The following is a 25,530-nucleotide window of genomic DNA, read 5'->3' as shown; positions in this document are numbered from 1 at the left end:
GAGGTCAGGAGTTCAAGACCAGCCTGGCCAACATGGTAAAACCTTGTCTCTACTAAAAATGCTAAAATTAGCTGGGTGTGGTGGCAGGTGCCTATAGTCCCAGCTACTCGGGAGGCTGAGGCAGGAGAATCACTTGAACCCGGGAGGTGGAGGCTGCAGTGAGCTGAGATTACACCACTGCACTCCAGCCTGGGTGACAGAGCAAGACTCCGTCTCAATACATACATACATACTACATACATAAATACATATATACAATACATAAATACATAATAAATAATACATACATACATACATACATACATAACAAAAAATTAGCCAGCCATGGCGGCATGCATCCGTAGTCCCAGCTATTCAGGAGGCTGAGGCAAGAGAATCACTTGAACCCAGGAGGCGGAGGTTGTAGTCAGCTGAGATAATGTCACTGCATTGCACTGCAGCCTAGGCGACAGGGCGAGACTCCGTCTCCCCAAAAAACCCAAAAAGCCTTCAACCCAGAAAAAATTAGCAGATTCTTGAAAACTGACAGAATTGAGATGTAAAGCTCCAGACATTGTAGTTAAGCCTTAGGTTCTCAAAGACCAATCCCAGCTTACATTTTTCTACAACTTAGATGCTTTTACAGAACACCCATGATAAACTGATGACACAATCTCTAGAAGTATGAAGTACACCCAGCCACCACCTCAGCCTTCGCAAATGTGGAGCTTATGTCATGCACTGAATTTTTAGTTGTGCTGATGATAGACGTCAGCCTGGCAATGGCTGCACGTGTGGAATTATGACACTGAACAAGCAGGGCTCAGGGCATATTTTCAGAAAGCCATTTTCTTTGTCTTTTGCCACTCCTTAAATCATCATTTATTCTTTCAGAAAGGATTTATGAAGTCTCAGGTAGTCTCTGGGGTTAAAGCAGGAGGCAGGACAGATGACTTTCCTTCCCTCGTGGAGTTTGCACTGGTGGGGGAGACAGACAATAAAGCAGTAGTTACGGCCGGACGCAGTTGCTCAGCTCTTCTAATCCCAGCGCTTTGGGAGGCTGAAGCAGGAGGATCACTCGAGTCCAGGAGTTTAAGACAAGCCTGGGCAACATAGCGAGACCCCATCTCTATAAAAAAGAAAATAGTAGTTATGAGTGCAGGGATAGAGGAAATGGTCTGGGACATGGTATTTGAGGGATCCTAGCATTGATGAGTGAGTCAGGAGCTGAGTGGGCAATGTCTTACTGGGTTTCCTCAAGTCGAGTCACACACACAGGCATATTCTGTAGGCTTGCGTGCATGCTGGAGTCGACGGAGATTCCTTTGATCCAGTGATTCATAAATTAAATCATAGAACACTGCTCGGGGCTCGTGCATTAAACCTTTTTATTTGCTTAAACACAAACACCACTGTGGCTTCACTGCAGCTTTTGCTGGGTCCAGGCGTGGCACCTCCTGATTCAGTGAGTGCTTTAAGAAGGAGGTGATGTGGGTGACACAGCCTGGGGCCAGCCTCCTTTCCAAGGAGCTTGCCAAGCTTTTCTGCCCCAGAGGGGCCCCTGTTCATAGATGCTACCTCCAAATGCTCAGAAACTTCTAGATTGATTTGGATTAAGAAACTCATCCTTTAAAATATAAACAGCCCTTTTGGATGGTAAAATCACTCATTATGAATTATTTCATTATGATTGAATGATTCAGCTTTTTTATTACCTGGCAAGGCACTTGGAGCCTTGAGGCAATGAGATTTTCATCAGCAAAACAAAGTAATCTGGAAGAATGGGGTCCTCACAATGAGGACAGACCTGGGGCAGTGGAGCAGGTAGGAGGGGATTTGGGTGGTGAGGGGATGTGATAGCACAGGTGGGGATAGGCAGCCAAGGAGAGAAATTCCAACGAGGAGGAAGTTTGCCCCACAGTTTTGCCATCACCCCACTCTGCACATCATCTCACCGTCTGCCTGAAGGCCCCATGCGGAGTACACACAGAAGAACCCAGAGCCATCCTGAGAGTTCCCACCACCAGGTCTCCTAGCCTTTGCTCCACGCAGGCAAGCAGCTCTACCAGGCGGGAGAGCCAGGCCCCCACTGTGAGACCTGTGGCAATTCCAGGGGACTTTCTGGCATTCCAGACCTAAGTGGAGCGGACCTGACTCTGCAGGACTCTAATTCAAACAGGCCTGGCATCAGCAAGGACCTTCTCAGGTCAGAAGCAGGTTCTCAGTGAATCAGTGAGTCCGCAAGCCCCTCACTCAGCCCAGTTTCTGTGACTGCCTAAAAGTCCACATGAACCCAGGTGGGCACCTGTGTGTTGTGAGACACAACAGCACAGCCATTTTGGTTTCAGCTTTTGGCAAACAGTGTGTATTTTGTACATGCCTAGAAACATTAAAATACCATGCCCATTTTGACAACAGTAGGAGTAATTGCTTACTTCTGCTTAGAAAATATAAAAGAGAAAAACAATGCTAAGCTTCTTTCTGTTTCAGCCTCTAGATCTAAAATGATGGCCTGTGGAGTCCATCTGTCTTTTAGTTTATAGTAATGATCATTGGTAGGGGCTAATTGATATAACTTCCCTTGAAATCTGCTGGTTGGTGTTTTACCAGATGAAATCTATGCGAACAGCTTGATTTCTACTGTGATCGACAGCTGCAACTGCTCAGACTCCAGTGACATTGAACTGAGTGATGACTGGGCTGCCAAGAAATCTCCCAAAATCTCCAGAGCTAGCAAATCACCCAAACTCCCAAGGTAATCTCAGTCTTCGGGGTGACCGTCCTTTCTTGTGCCTCTGAATATGTGTGTGTGTGGCTGCAACAGAATCCCACTGAAACTGACCAGAAGAGTCAAAGAGCCACCTCCCTGCCTTTTCTTCCAGAAGATTCCAACTGGAATAATTACAACTTCTATTTGTTTTGTTTTGTTTTTCCTTTGGGATAGACAAAGACACCCAGTAGAAGTTGGCTAAACCCTCAGAACTTCTCTAGGCGTTAGCAATGATGGTGGGTGGCAGAGGGGTGGCCGTAGTTCCCGGGCTTATATGTTTTTTCTTATAGTTTGATAAAAGGAATAAAAAGGTTCTCCAGTAGATGTAACATGTTGAAGAGAATGCCAGATAAGATGCCTGTAATGCTGGAGCCGGGCACAGTGGCTCACGCCTGTAATCCCAACACTTTGGGAGGCCGAGGCGGGTGGATCACGAGGTCAAGAGATGGAGACCATCCTGGTCAACATGGGGAAACCCTGTCTCTACTAAAAATACAAAAATTAGCCAAGTATGGTGCAGGCGCCTGTAGTCCCACCTACTCGGGAGGCTGAGGCGGAAGAATCACTTGAACCCAGGAAGCAGATGTTGCAGAGCCAAGATTGTGTCACTGCACTTCAGCCCGGCAATAGAGCGAGACTCCATCTCAAAAAATTAGATAGATAGATAGATAGATAGAGATTAGATATAAGATAGATTAGATAGATATAAGATAGATTAGATTAGCTAAAGATAGATAAATAGATTAGATAGGTTAGATAAGATAGATAGGGATAGATTAGATATAAGATAGATTAGATAAAGATAGATAAATAGATTAGATAGGTTGGATAGATTAGATAGATAGGGATAGATTAGATATAAGATAGATTGGATAGATATAAGATAGATTGGATAAAAATAGATAAATAGATTAGATAGGTTAGATAGATAATATAGATTAGATAGATAGATAGATAGATGCCCGTAATGCTGTAATTGGGAAACATCAGCACATCACATCCACTGTAGAATCTTTTTCTTCACTAAGATTTCTAGTTTTAATTCTGTGATTTTTTTTTCTGATGCCATGAAAAGCTAAGGTATAAGTTACATACAGATACACATCTGTCCACATCGTAAACACCTAGCTCGTTGTACAAGGGCTATCCCAGTGTCTTCCCCCAAGTTCAAGATAAAGGACATGTCATCATCCCATAAGGTCCACCTGTGCTCCCTCCATTTGATACCCACTCCCTAGAAGTAATCACTGTTCGGACTTCCATCGTCAGCTTTGCTTGTTCTTGAACTTCATATAAATCGAGTCAAACGGTATGTTCTCTTTGTATCTGGCTTTTTTTTTTTCCTCAGTGTAATGATTTTGAGAGTCATCATGTTGTTGCATGTATCAGTAGTTTGTTTTTCTTTATTGCTCCATGGTATTCCATTGTAATGAGTATACTACAGCTAGTTTATTCTGTTTACCAATCAATGGATATTTGGTAGTTTCCAGTTTGAGGCTATTATGAACAAATCCATGACAAACATTCTTATACAAGTCTTTTTATGGACATGTGTGCTCATTTCTCTTGGGCATAAACTTAGGAAAGGAGTTGCAGGGTCATGGGTTAAGTATATGTTAAAGTTTATTAGAAACTGCTGAGCAGTATTCCAGGGTGGCCGCACCCACATAAATCCCCACCAGCAATTTCTAAGAGAGTCCCAGTTTCTTCCATCCTCAGCAGCAGCTCTCTTGTCATTTTTTAGAAATAATTTGGCTGGGCACGGTGGCTCACGCCTGTAATCCCAGCAGTTTGGGAGGCCAAGACGGGCGGATCACGAGGTCAGGAGATCAAGACCATCCTGGCTAACACGGTGAAACCCCGTCTCTACTAAAACTAGCCGGGCGAGGTGGCGGGTGCCTGTAGACCCAGCTACTTGGGAGGCTGAGGCAGGAGAATGGCGTAAACCCAGGAGGTGGAGCTTGTAGTGAGCTGAGATCCAGACACTGCACTCCAGCCTGGGTGACAGAGCGAGACTCCGTCTCAAAAAAAAGAAAAGAAATAATTCTACCTTGTTCTGGTAGGTGTAGTGGCATCTCATTTCAGTTTAATTCTAATATCTCCAGTGATGGATGCTGCTTAGTTTACATGTTTCTTAGCCACTTGGCTATCTTCTTCTTTTGTGAAGTGTCTGTTCAAGTCTTCTGCCCAGTTTATTATTGGGTTGTTTTATTGAGTTGTAAGAGTTCTTTCTTTTCGGTTTTTTTTTTTTTTTTTGAGAAGGAGTCTTGCTCTGTCGCCCAGCTGGAGTACAGTGGCATGATCCTGGGTTCAAGTGACTCTCCTGCTTCAGCCTCCTGAGTAGCTGGGACTACAGTCACGTGCCACCACACCCGGCTAATTTTTGTATTTTTTAGTAGACACGGGATTTCACCATATTGGCCAGGGTGGTCTTGAACTCCTGACTTTGTGATCCACCCACTTCGGCCTCCCTAAGTGCTGGGATTACAGGCGTGAGCCACCGCACCCAACCAAGAGTTCTTTCTTTCTTCTAGATTTGAATCCTTTGTCAGATATCTGTATGGCCATATAGTCCAGCATGTGGCATTCTTCTTTTGTGGTTAGTGCTTTCTGTGTCCTGTTCAGGATGTCTTTGGTTACCTAAGGTCATGGAGCCCTTCTTCAGTTCTCTTCCATCAGCTTTCTAGTTTTAGCTTTGATGCTTATGGATTAACTTTTGTGTTTGGTATGAATTAGAGGTAAATGCTCATTTTTTAAATATGCAGATATCCAGTTACTCTAGCAGTCTGATTGATGTCTTTTTTCATCTTTGTTCCAGAGCTTGTTAAAATTGCATGTAACATTACTTTCCTATATTTCTAAAGTGCTTTTTTCCCATTACGTAAGCAGAGAGGACATTTAATGCGTGCAACTAAATCCTTCACCTTTAAACGTCCTCTTCAGGTTGCCATCTTGCTGTGGCTGGGCCTCCTCCTGCTGTCCTTTCCCCATTTGGACCCTTCACACAGCAGCCAGGCTAATTGTCCCAGATCATAGCTTTAGGGAGCTCAATCTGCCATCCTCCCATTCCTCAGGAGCCCAGAGTTTCTCATCAAGCTCAAAACCAGTATATCTGAGACAATGCATTTTTTCATAGACTGTTTTAAACCTTACCATACTCGTTTTAATCACACTGTCTTTGGGGTAGACTGTCATTAAACACGTGTGTCTCCATGTTATAAATAAAGGGACTGAGGAGCAGAGATACAACATGGGATCAAAAGGCAGCCAAAAACTTTACTAATTTGATTTAAATATTGCAGATGGTGAAATGCTAGATAAATTTGTTGAAATTCACACTGTTGCAGAAGAAATTAGAAAGATCACTGGCCTTAGGGTAAGAAATGACTTGTCCCACCTGCCGTTTTCCCAGGACTGATTGTGCAGGCCTCTGGCAGAAGGCCGTTTCCGCACTTGCTCCAAGGCAGCGGAGAGTGAAAGACAGTTAATTATTTGAATTCTTTACAAATGGATCGCTGGATCTCATTTCAGTATATACTCAGTATACTTTGAGATGGGATCGTGCTCTGTCGCCCAGGCTCAAGTGGAGTTGTGTAATTGTAGCTCATTGCAACCTTAAATTCCTGGGCTCAAGCGATCCTCCTGCCTCAGCCTCCCAAGCAGCTGGGACTGCAGGTGTGTGCCACCACACCCGGTTTCTCAATATATTTTAAAATGTATATTATTCAATGTAAAGTTGTCATTCTTTCCTCATATTCATAAAGCAAAAGCAAGAGGAGAACTTTGTTAAATTCGGACACTGGCTGCAGGGTGAGAACCCAACACCCAGGCTGGCTGTCCAGAAAAAGAAAGGAGTGCCGGAGTCAGGGCCATGCTCACTATTCCCACCACGGGTGCCTGACCCCTCCTGGCCTTGCCTCCCCAGGATCAGCATCGAGGCCCGCAAGTCCCCCAAGCTGCCCCGGGCTGCTCAGGAGCTCTCCCGGTCCCCGCGGTTGCCCCTGCGCAAGCCCTCTGTGGGCTCGCCCAGCCTGACTCGGAGAGAGTTTCCTTTTGAAGACATCACTCAGGTAGGAGCCCGCAGCTGCCCTGCCTCGCTCCCCTCCTCCTGGGGGCTATGCCCAGAGGGCCCCTTCCTACCCACTGCCTGCCCTGCTCACTGCCACCATGGGCCCCTGAGCTCTGCTCCACATCCTGCACACCACCTGCTACCTCAGGAGTCGCCCTCAGGTGGAGCTCTGGCTTCTCCACCTGTGCCTCTCAGCGAGTTCTGATCTTGCAGTCACTGTGAGAGAGAACCTCACACTTCCCATCACAGCTCCCACCGTCCAGCCCTGCCTGTCTTTCCCTCCTGGCTCCTCAGTGCCCCCTCACCCTCCAGGTGCTGTAGCCACACCTGATTCTCACCTGCCCCATGCTTTGCCCTGCCTAGATTGTCACCATGCCACCTCCTCATCCTTGTTTCTGCCCCATGCTTCCAGATGGAACCCCACCACTATCTCTGCTGTGAAGGCCTCCTGCCCTGGCTTAGCTGGGAGGGGCCAACACACCTGGTGTAGAGCTACCTTATGACATTGCTCAGTGACTTCTTTATATACAGATCATTACAAGCTTTATCTCCTCCATCAGGTTATAAGCTCCTTAAGGGGCTGTATTTTGTCCATCTTTATTTTTGCCCTTGCATACATACCTTGAGCATAATAATTTCTTACATTTTAAAAAATTTAATTGAATGAGAAAACAGATGATAGGTAGTTTCAGGACATCCTGGTATCAGTGCAACCGATGTTTTCAGGAGAAATATCAAGGATAAAAATGGATTCAGAGTTAGATCCCTTTCTAGGCTTCTTTAAATCACACACCTGTGGACATACTGGGACACACCCCCACCTTTCCCCCAGCTCGATGCGCCCCCACTCACTGCTGCCTGCCTGACTGCCCTCGTTCTGCCCTTGTTAGCTTCTGATCTTGGAAATGGTAGATGAGGTAGAGAATGGGTGTTTCTTGCAGTGTACACTGGTGGTTTGTTAAGTAATAAATATTAGCATTCTTACTAAGTGACCAGTTGAAAATATGGAAATAGATTGTGATTCTTCTTTTTTCTTTTCTTCCCCCACCACAGCACAACTATCTTGCTCAGGTCACGTCTAATATCTGGGGAACCAAATTTAAGATTGTGGGCTTGGCTGCTTTCCTGCCAACCAACCTCGGTGCAGGTAAAAATCACGTCCTGTTCTCTCATTGTCCCAGTTGGAACAAACTAAAACGTCCAGTTTCCACCTTTAGTGGTTTAAAATAGAAGACGAGCTTTTAAGACAGCAAAAGATTAGCATGTATTTTACCTCTAACCCTTAACTTCGCCACAACGATTTCACAAAAATCAGAATTCTCACATGGGCTTTTTGCCAGTGGCATTTTTTAATCTTTTAACTTTTGTTTTGAGACAGTGTCTTGCCCAGGCTGGAGTGTAGTGACATGATCACAGCTCACTGCAGCCTAGACCTGGGCTCAAGCGATCCTTCTGCCTCAGCCCCCAAATTAGCTGGGCCTACAGGTTTGCATCACCATGCCCGGCTAATTTTTGTATTTTTTTGTAGAGACAGGGTTTCTCCACGTTGTCCATGCTGGTCTCAAACTCCTGAGCTCAAAACAATTTGCCCACCTCAACCTTCCAAAGTGCTGGGATTACAGGCATGAGCCAGTGGCATTTTCATTTTTTGCTATAAGCCCTGACTTATAAAAAAATAGAAATATAAAAATGATAGGAATAGCCAAAATTTGACTTCTAGGCCTTTTGCTGTTTTTTGTTTTTTTGCTGTTTTTTGGCGGATTTTTGGTAAACTGAAGAAAGTGGAGAAGAAAGCTTTGGAGACTATAAGAAGTTAGCTAAGGCCGGGCGCAGTGGCTCACGCCTGTAATCCCAGCACTTTGGGAGGACAAGGCGGGCACATCACCTGAGTTTGGGACTTGGAGACCAGCCTGACCAACATGGAGAAACCCTGTCTCTTCTAAAACTACAAAATTAGCCGGGCATGGTGGTGCATGCCTATAATACTAGCTACTTGGGAGACTGAGGTAGGAGAATCACTTGAACCCGTGGGACAGAGGTTGCTGTGAGCTGAGATACTGCCACTGCACTCCAGCCTGGGCAACACGAGCGAAACTATGTCTCTAAATAAATAAATAAATAAAAAACAGGTTAGCTGACTATTGGTACAATTCTTAGTGGTAAATTTTTATAAATTTCATTTCTCAGTACCAGATAAATAGCCTGTCCATGGCAAGTTTGAAACATAGAGGAAAACTGAGCCAACGAAGTAAAAGCCGGGCCAGAACACGAACATGTATTCTGATCTGCCCTCCTGCCCAAATGAATTGCAGTACCATGTCATATTTACCCCAGAGACAGTAATGACATGAAAATGGCAGAAGGTCCATTCCAGAGCAGCTTCCTTCTGTTGAGGAGGTCCCTATGTGAGCTGAGGAGCTGTGTTGCTCCCCGCATCTTACCCGTTGCTGAATCATTGCAGGCTGTACACCTCTGTCTGCAAGGCCAGCTCAACCAGAGGGGCTATGGCCCTGCATTTTGAGTGTGCTATGTGTAACCTACTAAAAATGGTTTTTGAAAAATTCTGAATCTGTGTATGAGTTGTATGAAGCAACTCATACACAGATGTTTTAAAATAAATTATTATTACAGATTAGATGTTAGAAAGACCTATTGCTATAAGGAATCTCAGAGATTTTTTATTTTTTTATTTTTTATTTTTATTTATTTATTTTTTTTGAGACGGAGTCTCGCTCTGTCGCCCAGGCTGGAGTGCAGTGGCCGGATCTCAGCTCACTGCAAGCTCCGCCTCCCGGGTTTACGCCATTCTCCTGCCTCAGCCTCCCGAGTAGCTGGGACTACAGGTGCCCGCCACCTCGTCCAGCTAGTTTTTTGTATTTTTTAGTAGAGACGGGGTTTCTCGGTGTTAGCCAGGATGGTCTTGATCTCCTGACCTCGTGATCCACCCGTCTCGGCCTCCCAAAGTGCTGGGATTACAGGCTTGAGCCACCGCGCCCAGCCTTGAGATTTTTTAAATAGCACTGCATTTGAGTTTTTCATTTTGAAGTATCTGAGCTCAAAGAAAAAGAGGAATAAAATGTAAACATAAAACCGACTTAGGGAATCACAATGGACCATCCCTGTACATACTGCAAGTAAATCTTATGATATTTTCAACAACCTGGAAACTCTTTGATGACCACAAAGGCCTGTTGTTCAGTTACTTGTTTGTGCCCTATTGATAGATAAGGTTGATTTTTAATAACCACTGTTTGACTATTGTGATTATTCCCACATTAGTAAGCTGAGAACTTAGCCATCTGCCTATGGTAAATATTGAAAAAGGGAATGGAAGTGAGAATTTACTTAATGGGTCTTTTCATTCTCGGATGTTGAGTAGGTCCACCAATAAGCCAGTAAAGATCGTACAATGAGAGAGCATGTGAGCGCCTTTGAGACAAACGATGGCCTTTTTTGGGGGGGTACAGGGAGATAGGGCCTGGCTCTGTCACCCATGCTAGAGTGCAGTGGCGCCACCCCAGCTTGCTGCAGCCTCAAGCTCCTGTGCTCAAGTATTCTCCCACCTCCGCCTGTACTAGCTAGGACTGTAGACAAAGCACATGCCACCATGCCCAGCTAATTTTTTAAAATTTTTGGTAGAGATAGGACTTCACTGTTTTGTCCAGGCTGGTCTTAAACTCTTGGCTTCAAGCCATCCCCCCATCTTGGCCTCTCATAGTGCTGGGATTACAGGTGTGAGCTACCATGCCCAGCCTGACCTTTTTAAAAATACCATTGTAGTCCATAGAGCTACTTTGTCAAGCTGTAAGAAATTTCCACTTGATTCTATTAATACTAGAGAACAGAAATTAACTATTGGATACTAGAAGATATGTTATATATGGTACCCCATTAAATAATCTTTTCAAAGACAGTATATGGCCCTCTAGTGAACTTAAAAAGTGAGTGCTGTTCCCCAGGTTGGATAATTTGTTTTCTTCAATTAGAATGATCTGGCCCATGAAATTTTTTTATTTTGAATTTTTGGCATTTTAACAATACACAGTAGATTTTACAAAATTCACAAGATTCAGAGGGGTCTACAGTAAAAATCTCTGTCATTCTCACCATCAGCCACCTAGTTTTCTTTCCTGGAGGTAACTGATGGTCTTTTTCTAATCCCTCCTAGAATTTTTTTTAAATTGCTTTGTCAATGTGAACAACAAATAATAGCACTTTAATGCATTCATTCTTAAGTCATATGAAACCACACAGAATTTTTAAACCAAAATTCATATTCTCTTTCCTTTGTGGGCAAGAGAGATAAACACATGCATGGGGCCTTTCCTACTGTTGGGCAGGAGAAGTTACCTTAGCCCATACCAGTCCATGGGCCAGCCCTGCAAAGATGCTTGGACAAAGGAGGCCTGCTGTGCCACAGGCATGCTGCAGGTCAGCCGCTAAGTGTTAAGGTGACCGCCATGGAGCTAGAATAAAGAAGCTTTCTGCTACCTGTCTCATAGGAGAGACTATTGAACACAAAAGCAAGTTCACAGGGCAGTTTTGCCCCGACTTTAACTACTGTGAAACTTAAATTTCGATTCATTATATTTAAACTTATTTTGTCTCCTCTAAATATTTTAGTTGCAATCTGGGCCTTCTCCTAAATGTCCCTGTTAATCAAATTAAATCTTGAGGTTTTAAAAAAAACTGGTGGAAATTCCCTATAAATCTCTATCTTGGTGATTAGATGAAAATTGAAGGCCAAGGCTCCAGCTGAAATGAAGGCTGTGTTTTATTCCTACATGAAACCATGCCCCCCCCATCTCAACATTGCTTTCACACGGTTCCTGGGTTGCTCAAGCTTCCCTTGTTTGGCACTCTGGTTGTCACAACTATTTCCATTCAATCATCCTTCTGATTGCAAATGAGGTTTTTGAAAAATATGTTTTTATACCCTAGCTCATTCCAAAAGAAATGATTTGTGTCTAAAATGTTTTTGACATTTGAAATGTGGAGTTCTGTAGACAATCCACTGGCAAGGAGGCCAAGCTAGACCAGGAATCTGCTGTTACTGAATCCAGAACCGTGGCTAGTATGGTCGCACTGAGTACTAGGGAGAAATGAAGAGCTCCTCTCGGCCTCTGGACCCTGCCTACACAGATCTGTCTTCTGATAGCAGGGAAACTGCAGTGTGCTCTTCTTCCTGTGACTCCCTTGACACTTTGGCTCTGCTCTGGTGTGTCTCTGTTAACTGTATCCTTCTTTTTCCCCACCAGTAATCTATAAAACCAGCCTCCTGCATCTCCAGCCGCGGCAGATGACCATTTATCTCCCAGAAGTTCGGAAAATTTCCATGGACTATATTAATTTACCTGTCTTCAACCCAAATGTTTTCAGTGAAGATGAAGATGATTTACCAGGTGTGTTCACATACATCAACTTGTTTGTCACGGTCCCTCTGTCAGTGGATCATGCAAGGGGAACAGAGTGGCAAGTTGTTTAGGTTTCAGTCTGCTCCCTAGGTTCGGAAAAGGTATCCCTGCCTCAGTAAGGTTGGTAGATGTGATGGCATGTCCCAGGGGAAAAGTCACAGGTTGGCACCAGTGTTGGCAGGAGGGGGGCTGCTGGAGCAAAGATGGTTACAGTGGCAGCAGTGTCTTGTGTTTGTGGAGCACAGTTCTGCCATCTGGCTTTATCCTCACAGCTATCCTCTTAGTCATGTGTCTGGATTCAGGTAAATTAGTGGGACTGATTGGTACTAAATAAAATCAGAACTGAGACCCAGTCTCATTGATCAAGGCCAGCCTTCATCCTTTCAATCCCTGCTGAGATACTGTCTCACTCCAGCATTCCCGTGGTGCCCACAGAGTCTGGTTTCTCAAATCTGCCCTGTGTCCAGGACACAAAAGCCTTTACCTGTAACCACCTCTCTTCCACCGCAACCACATGTCTCCGTGCACAGGGGCCTGGCCTGAGTTCAAGATAAAATCTGGTATACGATTTTTAAATTCCAGTTTTCAAATGGTAAATATCAATATATATAGCATCTTAAGTTAATGTGTTTCCCGGCAGGGGGATTCTTAAAGGATCCTATTTTGATTAATGGATTACAGTGAATTCCAGTTAGTCTGGCCAGTTAGTTGTGTGTAACTATTTCAGTTGCTAGAGGGTACTTGAAAATAACTTGCTTTTCTAAGTAAAAGACCACCTGAGATTTTATAGATACACAGACTCCTCTACTTCAACTAAGCAGGGCTCTGGAAGTCTCCAGTTTCTGAGCTAGAGGAACCCGGACATGGACCATGACTTCTCCAGTATCTGGATGTCTGTGACCCGAGGGACTGGTTCTCGCAGTGGACATAGAGGGCCACCCATTCCAGCTCGGGCCCTGCTCCTCAGCTGGGCTCTGAACTTGAGGGAATTGTTTACCTTCTCTCAGCCCAGTCTTTTACCTGAAAAAAATGATTTCTACTGCACTTTCCAACAATAGCCATCTTGCTTCTCTGATGATGACCTCTCCTGCATGGGTGAGCAAATCTCCTAGGCTTATGTGGTCCTAATAGGCCAAGCTTACAACCACATAAATACCTGTAGTTTGGTGAAGCCTCCCATACCTGAGCTTTCTAGTGCATCCCCTTCTACTTCAGAATCTTGGAATTAGAAGTATCTTTTAAACTTTCCCCTTAACGCTTTCCCTGTTCTCCCAAAATGCGACGAATACAGCCCTCTCCAAGGTTCAGCTGTTGCTGCTGTTGTCCTTATTGTCTGTGGTTCCCAATGAGGGGAGGGAACATATTGTCTCAGGGATTACATTTAATGACGGTGACTCAGCGAAGAGGCTCTTCTTTCTTAAAGGGGAAGATGCCTGCCATCAGTGTTTCATACAGACGAGAGAGCTTCTCGAAGAGGCATCTGAACAGGAATGACAGGAAACCTGAGACAGACCCAAATTTGTACGGCCAGGGGAGAGTTATGTCTCACTAGGAGACCCCCAAGGAAGGGCCTTTACTTTTGATAAACTGACTGGCTTGATTCTGTAGTTCTTTTGATGAAAAGTCAGCCAGTGTCACATTTCCTAATCATGGACTAGCTGCCACATAGTACTTACACCATGCCTCAGATTTCTGGATCAGTGGCAGTTTTCTCTAAGGGAAATGCCACAGGGTAGCACAATGGGCCTAGAGGAGCCAATTACAGAGTGCTCAGTGTGCACTTTAAACAGGGCCGTGCAGACAGTGGCTCTGAGCACCTGTCTCTAGATGGCTGTTCAAACACACGCTCTGTTAAACTCTCACTGTGTTACAAATAGGATATATTTATAGGGTTTAATTCAGCGTGGTTCTACCTTACATACTATTTGAAATGCTAAAAAGCAGATAAAGGTCAGGCGTGATGGCTCACACCTGTAGTCCCAGCCCTTTGGGAGGCGAGGTGGGTGGATCACCAGAGGTCAGGAGTTGGGGACCAGCCTGGCCAACAAGGCAAAACCCCATCTCTACTAAAAATACAAAAATTAGCTGGGCATGGTGGTGTACATCTGTAGTCCCAGCTTCTGGGGAGGCTGAGGCAGGAGAATCACTTGAACCCAGGAGGTGGAGGTTGCAGTGAGCCGAAATCATGCCACTGCATGCCTGGGCGACAGAGCAAGACTCTGTCTAAAAAAAAAAAAAAAATTAGGAAATGATCCTTCATGTGATACTCAGATTCACTAGAAGATGCTTTTCATTGTTTTTTCTACTACATTTTACATGGTTCTATTTACAGAAATCTAATATGCATACATTTCTTATACACATCTCTTGCGTGACACTTGCCACACTATCCATCCCATAATCATGAATAGACCTAATTCAGAGGCCTAGGCACTGCGAGTCCTCAGTGGAGGTTTTTCCTGTACCATTGTCCTCTTCTTGCATAAAAGGGTGGGCATTTTATGAATATCACCAGTAAAAAGCTTCTTCAGACATTTAATTATCTGTGATGGTGCCATTGAGGCACTGGTGCCAAGTTTAGAAGGTTCAAAAGTGAGCTAGTTGAAAAGTTATAACAGTACCCTTAGCTAACAGACAAGCAGCAGGCTGCCCTCAAGAACCCATCTCACTTGTGTGAGCAGGCCAGCTTTCCCCAAGCAGACATGTCTCTGTCTCTGGCAATTGCATTTTGTTTACAGAAGGAGACTGGATGAGTCCAGATGTATTACTTATCCTGATCCGGTTTAATGGCAGTGTTTTTGTAAGCAGTTCCTTTTTCTAATTTTCTTCCAGTGACGGGAGCATCTGGTGTCCCTGAGAACAGCCCACCTTGTACCGTGAACATCCCTATTGCACCGATCCACAGCTCGGCTCAGGCTATGTCCCCCACGCAGAGCATAGGGCTGGTGCAGTCCCTACTGGCCAATCAGAATGTGCAGCTAGATGTCCTGACCAACCAGACGACAGCTGTAGGGGCAGCAGAACATGCAGGTGACAGTGCCACCCAGTACCCAGTCTCCAACCGGTACTCCAATCCTGGACAGGTGATTTTCGGAAGCGTGGAAATGGGCCGCATCATTCAGAACCCCCCTCCACTGTCCCTGCCTCCCCCGCCGCAGGGGCCCATGCAGCTGTCCACAGTGGGCCATGGAGACCGAGACCACGAACACCTGCAGAAGTCAGCCAAGGCCCTGCGGCCAACACCGCAGCTGACAGCTGAGGGGGACGCAGTGGTCTTCAGTGCCCCCCAGGAGGTCCAGGTGACAAAGATGAACCCTCCACCCCCGTACCCAGGAACCATCCCCGCCGCCCCCACCACAGCAGCACCTCCGCCCCCTCTGCCGCCCCCACAGCCCCCAGTGGATGTGTGCCTGAAGAAGGGCGACTTCTCCCTCTACCCCACGTCAGTGCACTACCAGACCCCCCTGGGCTATGAGAGGATCACCACCTTTGACAGCAGTGGCAACGTGGAGGAGGTGTGCCGGCCCCGCACCCGGATGCTGTGCTCCCAGAACACCTACACCCTCCCCGGCCCGGGTAGCTCCGCCACCTTGAGGCTCACAGCCACTGAGAAGAAAGTCCCCCAGCCCTGCAGCAGTGCCACCCTGAACCGCCTGACCGTCCCTCGCTACTCCATCCCCACCGGGGACCCACCCCCGTATCCCGAAATTGCCAGCCAACTGGCCCAGGGGCGGGGGGCTGCCCAGAGGTCCGACAATAGCCTCATCCACGCTACCCTGCGGAGGAACAACCGTGAGGCTGCGCTCAAGATGGCCCAGCTGGCCGACAGCCCGCGGGCCCCCCTGCAGCCCCTGGCCAAGCCCAAGGGCGGGCCCGGGGGGGTGGTGACACAGCTCCCAGCGCGGCTCCCACCTGCCCTGTACACCTGCAGTCAGTGCAGTGGCACAGGGCCCAGCTCACAGCCTGGAGCCTCCCTGGCCCATACCGCCAGCACCTCCCCATTGGCCTCCCAGTCCTCCTACAGCCTCCTGAGCCCACCCGACAGCGCCCGTGACCGCACTGACTACGTTAACTCCGCCTTCACAGAGGACGAGGCCCTGTCCCAGCACTGTCAGCTTGAGAAGCCCCTGAGGCACCCTTCCCTGCCTGAAGCTGCTGTCACCCTGAAACGGCCACCCCCTTACCAGTGGGACCCCATGCTGGGTGAGGACGTTTGGGTTCCTCAAGAAAGGACAGCACAGACTTCAGGGCCCAACCCCTTAAAACTGTCCCCTCTGATGCTGAGTCAGGGCCAGCACCTGGACGTGTCCCGACTGCCCTTCATCTCCCCCAAGTCTCCTGCCAGCCCCACTGCCACTTTCCAAACAGGGTATGGGATGGGAGTGCCATATCCTGGAAGCTATAACAACCCCCCTTTGCCTGGAGTGCAGGCTCCCTGCTCTCCCAAAGATGCCCTGTCCCCAACACAGTTTGCACAACAGGAGCCTGCTGTGGTCCTTCAGCCAGTGTACCCACCTAGCCTCTCCTATTGCACCCTGCCCCCCATGTACCCAGGAAGCAGCACGTGCTCTAGTTTACAGCTGCCACCTGTCGCCTTGCACCCGTGGAGTTCCTACAGCGCCTGCCCGCCCGTGCAGAACCCCCAGGGCACTCTCCCCCCAAAGCCACACTTGGTGGTGGAGAAGCCCCTTGTGTCCCCACCACCTGCCGAACTCCAAAGCCACATGGGCACAGAGGTGATGGTAGAGACTGCCGACAGCTTCCAGGAAGTCCTCTCCCTGACCGAAAGCCCAGTCCCCCAGCGGACAGAAAAATTTGGAAAGAAGAACCGGAAGCGCCTGGACAGCCGAGCAGAAGAAGGCAGCGTTCAGGCCATCACCGAGGGCAAAGTGAAGAAGGAGGCTAGGACTTTGAGTGACTTTAATTCCCTTATCTCCAGCCCACACTTGGGGAGAGAGAAGAAGAAAGTGAAGAGTCAGAAAGACCAACTGAAGTCAAAGAAGTTGAATAAGACAAACGAGTTCCAGGACAGCTCCGAGAGTGAGCCTGAGCTGTTCATCAGCGGGGATGAGCTCATGAACCAGAGCCAGGGCAGCAGAAAGGGCTGGAAGAGCAAGCGTGCCCCACGGGCTGCTGGCGAGCTGGAGGAGGCCAAGTGCCGGCGGGCCAGTGAGAAGGAGGACGGGCGGCTGGGCAGCCAAGGCTTTGTGTACGTGATGGCCAACAAGCAGCCGCTGTGGAACGAGGCCACCCAGGTCTACCAGCTGGACTTCGGGGGGCGGGTGACCCAGGAGTCTGCCAAGAACTTCCAGATTGAGTTAGAGGGGCGGCAGGTAAGACCTCAGACTGGGTGGCGCTGTGGGCCCAGGAGGCGAGGGCATCAGTGCCTCAGCCTTCAAGGAGCATTTTTCAAAAGGCCAAATGGGAAATGTGGAAAACAACGAATACCTCTTAGGTGGAGCTCACGGGGTTATGATTTTTAGTCTGCCCACTGCCGTCTTGTAATTTTTTTTCTTTTTGAGACGGAGTCTGGCTCTGTTGCCCAGGCTGGAGTGCAGTGGCGGGATCTCGGCTCCCTGCAAGCTCCGCCTCCTGGGTTCATGCCATTCTCCCGCCTCAGCCTTCCGAGTAGCTGGGACTACAGGCACGAGCCACCACACCCGGCTAATTTTTTGTGTTTTTAGTAGAAACGGGGTTTCACTGTGTTAGCCAGGATGGTCTCAATCTCCTGACCTCATGATCTGCCCGCCTTGGCCTCCCAAAGTGCTAGGATTACAAGCGTGAGCCACCATGCCCGACCCTAATTTTTTTTTTTTTTTTAAGAAATGGGAGTCTCACTATGTTCAGTCCAGGCTGGTCTCAAACTCCTGGGCTCCAAGCGATCCTTCTGCCTCAGCCTCTCAAAATGTTGGGATTACAGGCGTGAGCCAACACACCTGGCCTGCACTCATATTTGTAAAGAATATGTTTCTACTTCTATTCATTGACTTTTCTGGTTTTGGCATCAGATGGTGACTTCCTAAGGAACGTGAGGGTTAGTTTTGCTCACGCTATGCACACAAACACACACACACACACGTATGCACACAGCTTTTCCTTCCCCATTAAATCAGTGGTCACTGGTTACCTTGTTATGCTAGTCAATAGGACCCACAGCTGAGCCATGTGTTAGAGCTTAGTTACATTTCCTTTTTTGTATACTTTTCCTAGACATATCAACTTCCTGTTTTCTATCTGTTTGCTCGTTTGCCTATTTCTCTGTATATGGAAGTCAATACCCAGTTCTTGAACCAGATGTAACCTCGTGGTGCAGCTGAACCCACTGGGTCCTAGTTCTTCCCTGCTCCAGCCTGGAAGGGTTGCTCTGTCGTGCTGCCAACATCCCCCTTCACCATCCTGCAAAGTCCCTTCCTCTCTCTACTTAAATTCACGTTTTTGTTAATTCATTCAATAAATGTTATTGAGAACCTGCTGTGTGCCTGGCAATCCTCTAAGCCCAGGGGTTGGCAAACTGGCCTTTGGGCCATTCTGGCCAGCCGCCTCTTTTTGGAACAAAGTTTTATTGGAGCACAGCCACACTCATTCACCTGAGTGTCGTCCCTGGCTGTTTTTGGCCGGACAACAGCAGAGTTGAGGAGTTGTGGTAAAAACCATATAACCCACAAAGCCTAAAATATTTATTATCAGCCCCTCACAGAAAGTTTGTCAACCCCTGCTATAGTACTAGAATCAGGGCAGTGAGGAAGACAGAGATCCTGCCACTGTGGAGCACACAGGTTGAGGACCAGAGGCGAGTGCAGCCCATGTGCTAGGGCGTGGTGCCACTGTCTGATGGGATGTGGGCACAGGAACTGGTGAGGAGGTGGCCACCAAGTCCCTCCCTGAGGTAGCGGCGTTGGACAGTGGCAATGCTGCTTCTCTTCTGGAGCCTCTGGCCTGTTGGTGCTTCTTTCTGCTTTTCTTTGTCCTTTCTACTTCCTACATGAAGAAACCACTTCATTTGGCCTCTAGCATTCCCCCCATTCTTTTTTTTTCTTTTTTCTTTTAGATTCAGGGGTACATGTGCTTGTTACATGGGCATTACATGCGTAATGGGGGGTGGGCTTCTAGTATGCCCATCACCCCAACATTGGACGTTGTGCCCCCAGGTAACTTTTCATGGATGGAGCTGGAGGCCATTGTCCCCACATTCCAAACCTTGCTTATTGTCTCCATTGTGTTAACATGTTCCTCAGTCCCCTTGTTTCCTACAAACTTGGAGTTAGATACAGAAGCTTCACCAGATTCAGAGTCACTTGTGTTAGCAAAAAGCATCTCATAGACAGTGCGATCTGCTTCCATCAGGAACCATGCAGACCCGGCTGTCGCCTTGCTCGCCTTGTTTTTTTGTTTTGGTTTGTTTTGTTTTGGTTTGGTTTTTGTTTGTTTGTTTGTTTTTGAGACGGAGTCTCCTCTGTCGCCCAGGCTGGAGTGCAGTGGTGCGATCTCAGCTCACTGCAAGCTTCACCTCCCGGGTTTACACCATTCTCCTGCCTCAACCTCCCCAGTAGCTGGGACTACAGGCGCCCGCCACCACGCCCAGCTAATTTTTTGTATTTTTAATAGAGACGGGGTTTCACCGTGTTAGCCAGGAGTAGTCTCAGTCTCCTGACCTCGTGATCTGCTCGCCTCAGCCTCCCGAAGTGCTGGGATTACAGGCATGAGCTGTCGCTCCTGGCCTTTTTGCCTTGTTCTGTAATGTCTTTGCTTCCCCTGCCCTCCTCCAGGTGATGCAATTTGGACGGATTGATGGCAATGCGTATATTCTAGACTTCCAGTACCCGTTCTCAGCCGTGCAGGCCTTTGCAGTTGCCCTGGCCAACGTGACTCAGCGCCTCAAATGAAGAGACTGGTGTGGAGAGGAGAGAGATGCAGAGAGCCTTTGGAAGAGGTCTTCGGAGATGCCAGAGGAGCCCTCAAGGGGCCGGATACCTGGGAGGACCAGAAGCCAACAGCGAAACTGGAAAAGCCCAGCAGGCCCAGGAGAGGGCGCTGACCTGTAGTCATCATTTATTTGGTTGGGCTTTATTACCTTTTATTGTCTGTTCTTCTTTTCTTCTTTCATTTCAGTGGCATCTGGAAGCAAAGAGTGCTAGGCACCTGCTGTTCTTTCCAGAAACATAGCTTGGCTGTGGTAATGCTCTACTGGGCCCTTCAGAATGAAGACAGACTGCCTTAGAGCCTGCTATTCTTTCAGACATAGGGAGGATGCATTCTCGTGCATTTTCCTCCAACATCACCACTAGTGTAAAAGCAAAAAGCTTTTACAAAACACAGCCCAAAATTCTGAAGATACAGGTTCTTGGGGAACGGGGTGGGGACAGCATTTGATTTACACTAATTATGTTACTCCCCAAAAGGTGACTTAATTAACATCGGGCATTTGGGCAGACACACTGTGTTGGACCAACGAAGTAGGATCTTTACAGGGGTGTTCTCACAAGGTAGAAATGTGATTTGCTCATTGAGGATGTTGGGGAAGGGACGAAGGGTGAAGAAGAAACTGCACGTATACACGGGTTCACATCACTCTGCAGACAGCGGTGTGACTCAGCGTATGACTTGTAGCAGCAGTATGAGGGCTACATTCCTGTACTGAGGATGTTTACATTGAAAGCCTCCACTAGTTTCATCGTACGTCAAAGTTCTGTAGGATCAGTGATGATCATTCAGTATGACTGGTTCTGGGAGAAGGTGAGAGACAAAAATGGAAAGATCCTGGCCTGTGGTAGTGGTAGCAGTTTTCTCAAATAATGTGGTAGCAGTCACTAGATCCCCACATGCTGAGAAACAGCCTCTACTCTCTCTGCCCCTTTTACTTTTTAATCTGGAACACATTACTGTAAATGTGATCTTTCCCGTGAGATATCCTGTTCTACTCCTTCCCATTCTAAAAGTGTAGATAAGGCTTGATTTAAAACCACTCCTTTTCTCCTCTTGGCTACATTAAAATTCAGTTGACTACAAATGCTTTCTATCAAATTATAAATGTTACCAAAAAAATGTTAAGTGTTCACCAGGGTATTAAAATACATGAGTATGGTCAAATCTTTGACAAAATTTTCATGATCTTCTTTAAGAAAAAAAGTTGTTTATTAACTGTACAGACTGTTTACTAAGGAGCTAAACCACTGAGAAAACGTTGTTAAAATTATACCTAGGTAGTTGGTTGATCACACTTTGTTAATTGTATAAAAAAAAAAACTACCTAGAATATCTCTTCCCACTTCCTCCTCCTCATGAGAACCTGTGGGCAGCGTTCAAGCCCTGAGGACAAAACCCAGTGTTTTTTGTTGTTGTTTGTTTTTGTTTTTGTTTTTTCAGTTATTCTTACCTGTGATGTTGTTTAGGATCAGGCCCCTCTCCTGGGCCTGCTGTGCAGGAGCCTGCACAGGAACTATCTGCTGGTGTTGAGTTCCAAATCTGGATTTTATTTGGAAACAGACAAGTAGAAGATGCTACAGAAAAGTATTTTCAAATGTAAAAGTTTTTTTAATCCCCTGTTTTAGTTAAAAATTACAAAAGAAACCGACCCATTTTTTTCCCAGAACAAGATGACATGACATCACTCCTGATTCTCTCCAAACCCCAAAGAAATACTGACGAGGTTTTCTGATATGGCAAAGGACATCTCCCATCTAATACCAGGGTTTCTCATTTATATTTAAAGTATTGGGCCTGATATTTTTAGTGGGTGCATTCTTCCAGAAAGAATTTAGCAATGTTATCAGAATTAATTCTTTTATATGAGTTTCTGTAGCTTGATATGGTGTTTCAGTGCTTACTAGTTGTGCAATAATGGTTATAGCCTGTCAGATAATTTAAATGCAATTCCCCTGTTTTATTGTCTAAGAGATAATTATTTATCTTGCTTTTCATAGTGTTCTTAGGAATTATTTTGTTGTTATGTTTTGGTGAGTTATGCCCATTTTATTTATTTAGAAAAACAGTATCTTTGTAATGACTTACTTGGTCGCAGTATATTTTGCTGCAAGAAATAGGATATAACAGAAGGTTTTTTTTTTTTTTTTTTTTGACACGGAGTCCCACTCTTGTCACCCAACTGGAATATAGTGGCACAATCTCGGCTTACTGCAGCCTCTGACTCCAGGGTTCAAGTGATTATTTTGCCTCAGCCTCCCGAGCAGCTGGGATTACAGGCACCCACCACCACCCTTGGTTAATTTTTTTGTATTTTTAATAGAGATGGGGTTTCGCCATGTTGGCCAGGCTGGTCTTGAACTCCTGACCTCAGGTGATCTGCCCGTCTCGGCCTCCCAAAGTGCTGGGATTACAGGCGTGAGGCACCACACCTGGCCAATAGAAGGTTTTTTGCTAGGCAATTTGTAACTTTTCTAATTGGGAAAAAATTCATATTAATCATTTAAAAATCTTTTTTTTTACTTTTTTGTTATTGATTATATACAAAGGAGACTTTTTTTGAGATAACACTCAAATACTATTCACTCTTCTTTTGAAAATTTTATTTTTATCTGAAAATAAAAGGTGATCTGAAATATAAAGGGGAGGCCTTTTAGAATGAGAGTAGCCAAGGAAAGAATTACTAGGTAATAAGCTTCACTTTCTGTGTTCTAATTGCTTTTGAGATATAAAGACCCTGAAAAAGCCTGTTTGGAACCTGTTTAATAAGAGCAAATATAGGGGAAAATCCTTGAAATGAAAGTTACAAATATATGTGAGAAGAAAAAAATGGATTTTTTTAGCAAATAATTAACTAAGCTTCTAAATTCCTAGCTCACTCCCCAAAAGGCATTTTTCCCCGATGGAGGCACAGGCTTCTGTCTCGGATGTTTGGCGCACGTGAGTTTGTACTGGAGTGACCCCAGCAGCCACTGCTCAACTCCCCTCTCCCAGAGGCCTGAAAAGAGAGGCTGCCCTCCTGCGCCAAGGCAGGTGTAAGCTGCGGGCTGTGCACTCCTAGTACGGTGACTTTTCACTTAATGGTAGTGGTCTTATTTTCAAGTACGGTTTCATTCAGTCAGGCTCTGTTGACTAAATACGACGAAAATTTATACTTTATGCAGGAGATTTCTAAAAATTTTATGTTTATTAATAGTTTATGAATATCAAGATACCTCATTGAATCCCTAAATTTAAAAGCAGTCCAGTAAAAGGTTAACTGTATAAAGAATCTATGACTTTTTGAGGGAAGTATGATATATTAACAAATATAACCAATTCTAAATTTGTTTTAGCTCTAACCTCATCAAACCAAAGGCACAGATTTGTGTACAATATACCCATTGAATGTATATCCCGAGAAAAACTGGGGCCAAAGAAGCCGGAAAATCTCAAAGCTGTAATGGCAGCATAAATCAAAGGATTTTGCAGGCTAACATTTTTTATCCATAGTCATTGCTCCCTTGTCAAGTGTCCCACAAGGACATGGAAGAATGTGTTATGTTCATCCTGTACTCGTAGCAAAAAGTCAGGAAACCCCAGGGTCAAGCCTGCTCTGCCACAAGGTTGGAGGGTGATCTTGGGCAAGTCCCTGGGGCTGGCTAGGCCTCCATTTGTCCATCTGTGAAATGAAAGGGTCAGCCTGGACAACCCTCTAAACTCCCTTACAGCTCTCACAGCCTAAGAGTGCAACACTAAACAGCCTCATTATTCCACTTTTCATGGGAAGTATATTTCACAACATTGCCTTTGTGGAGAGAAATATTTCTTTTCCTGTGTTAATGAGCTATGTACTGAATATAAACCAGTGCATTTAAAGTAATATCTTTAGAAAATACACCTCTAAATGCGTTTGGAATTGTGTTCTCATAGAATACACAGAAGTACTGATTCTAGGTAAGAGGAGTCTCCATGTGTGTGCCCTGCTTAGCTGGGTGTCCATGAGAACAGCCCTGAAATAAGTCACTACTTGTCCCCAAAACCACAGGAATATATACCTAGGTCACCTCAAATTCCTGAGTGTGCTCTGCCATGTTACACAGTCTTCAAATTCAACAGATTTCTTGAAAAGGAAAGTTTGGCCCAGTAACTGTGGAGAAGGAGTCCATGGTGTCGCTGTGGGCCTGTATCATTTGGCCAAGTCAATGGTTGTAAGCAAAGTTAGTGGAGACAAAAATGTGTCCACAATGTCGTTTGAGTTCCTGGGATTTCTGTAACAGCACACAACTCAGAACTCTTCAGCATTTGTGTGATTCCTTACCTCTGGCTGATAAAACTCTGATAGGTTGTGGCTTACTTTGTTTCCATTTTATTTGGCTTTGTGCAATTTTTGTGTAACTTGTACCTATATTTTCTGTTTACAGTTCTTTTTAAGGGGAGGGGTAGGGTTCTAAGATCTTGTTGTTTATTGTAGATAAAAATTTTTTCGTGTTGTAGAAAAGCATGGGTTATGCATTTGACTGAAAAAGGCACTGTATTATTTACCAAAGGGGTATTGTTTTTGCATTTGTTTATAAATGCATTATTTTGGTACTGTAAATTTGGACATAATTTCTGAGTTTATTACTACTGGCATTTTCTTTTTTCCTTTTTTTTTTTTTTTTTTAAACCATAAGTGCGCGATGCAGGTGCATAGGTCCCAGACCAAACTAGACCACCAGCATGTTCATGTCCAGACCTCGGCAGTGGCGTGCACTGCTTGTGCACCTCAGTTCCTCCAGTGTTGGTTTGTTTGTTTTTAAATTCAGCATCCTGCTTTGTTTTACTCTACAAGCAAGATCTGTTGTGATTCCCAAATGCGTTTTAATGAGCTCATCCTTATTTGCCTCTCTTCTTATGTATTTTGTGTATTAGATTGTGCAGGAGATATTCTAGAAGGCATTAATGGTTTGCATTGAAAACGATGTGGTTTGTCCAAGTTATTTTCTGTCTTTATTATTGAGATGGATTAATCTCCTTATTTTTTTCTTGATGATTTGAAGTTGTAAGAGTTGTCCAGCTATTGCTTAATAAAATTTTGCAGATCAAAAAAATTGTGTGCAGAATTCTTGAGCCTTGTGAGGAGAAATCACCTCACTCCATTGGCATGACCTCCCCACCCTCAGTTGCTTCCTGGGTCTCTTGGTAACTGCCAGCAGCTACTCGAGCCCCTGAGACCGTGGTCATCATGTTGCCCATTTGGGGAAGCCAGAGATTGTGCTGTCTTGATGATCTGGTTTGCATTTGGTTTTTCATGGCTTTTTAAAAGAGGACTCGATTGAAAGTGCATCTACATAGCACCTAAAGGTCAGAGTTGCCAAATATATTAACATCTTTGTTAATTTGTAGGAAACTTAAAC

The 25,530-nt window shown here is 45.7% G+C and overlaps 1 protein-coding gene across 3 annotated transcripts in view; it reads left to right on the top strand.

The window, feature by feature from the left end:
- Positions 1-25,224, top strand: part of TULP4 (TUB like protein 4) — a 290,551-nt gene extending 265,327 nt beyond the window's left edge. For all 3 annotated transcript variants that reach the window (XM_033234932.1, XM_033234933.1, XM_033234934.1), the window contains exons 10-15: positions 2,590-2,734; positions 6,675-6,819; positions 7,872-7,965; positions 12,077-12,220; positions 15,065-17,565; positions 19,999-25,224. In XM_033234932.1, the coding sequence (XP_033090823.1) occupies positions 2,590-2,734; positions 6,675-6,819; positions 7,872-7,965; positions 12,077-12,220; positions 15,065-17,565; positions 19,999-20,115 (3,146 nt within the window). In that variant the 3' untranslated portion in view covers positions 20,116-25,224. The remainder of the gene's footprint in view (positions 1-2,589; positions 2,735-6,674; positions 6,820-7,871; positions 7,966-12,076; positions 12,221-15,064; positions 17,566-19,998) is intronic.
- Positions 25,225-25,530: the final 306 nt, after the last annotated feature.

This window comes from Trachypithecus francoisi, unplaced genomic scaffold (genome assembly GCF_009764315.1).
Source record: "Trachypithecus francoisi isolate TF-2019V2 unplaced genomic scaffold, Tfra_2.0 Lachesis_group15, whole genome shotgun sequence".
NCBI lineage: Eukaryota > Metazoa > Chordata > Mammalia > Primates > Cercopithecidae > Trachypithecus > Trachypithecus francoisi.
The sequence above is the reverse complement of the archived record's forward strand: the minus strand, read 5'-3'. Positions and strand labels throughout refer to the sequence as shown.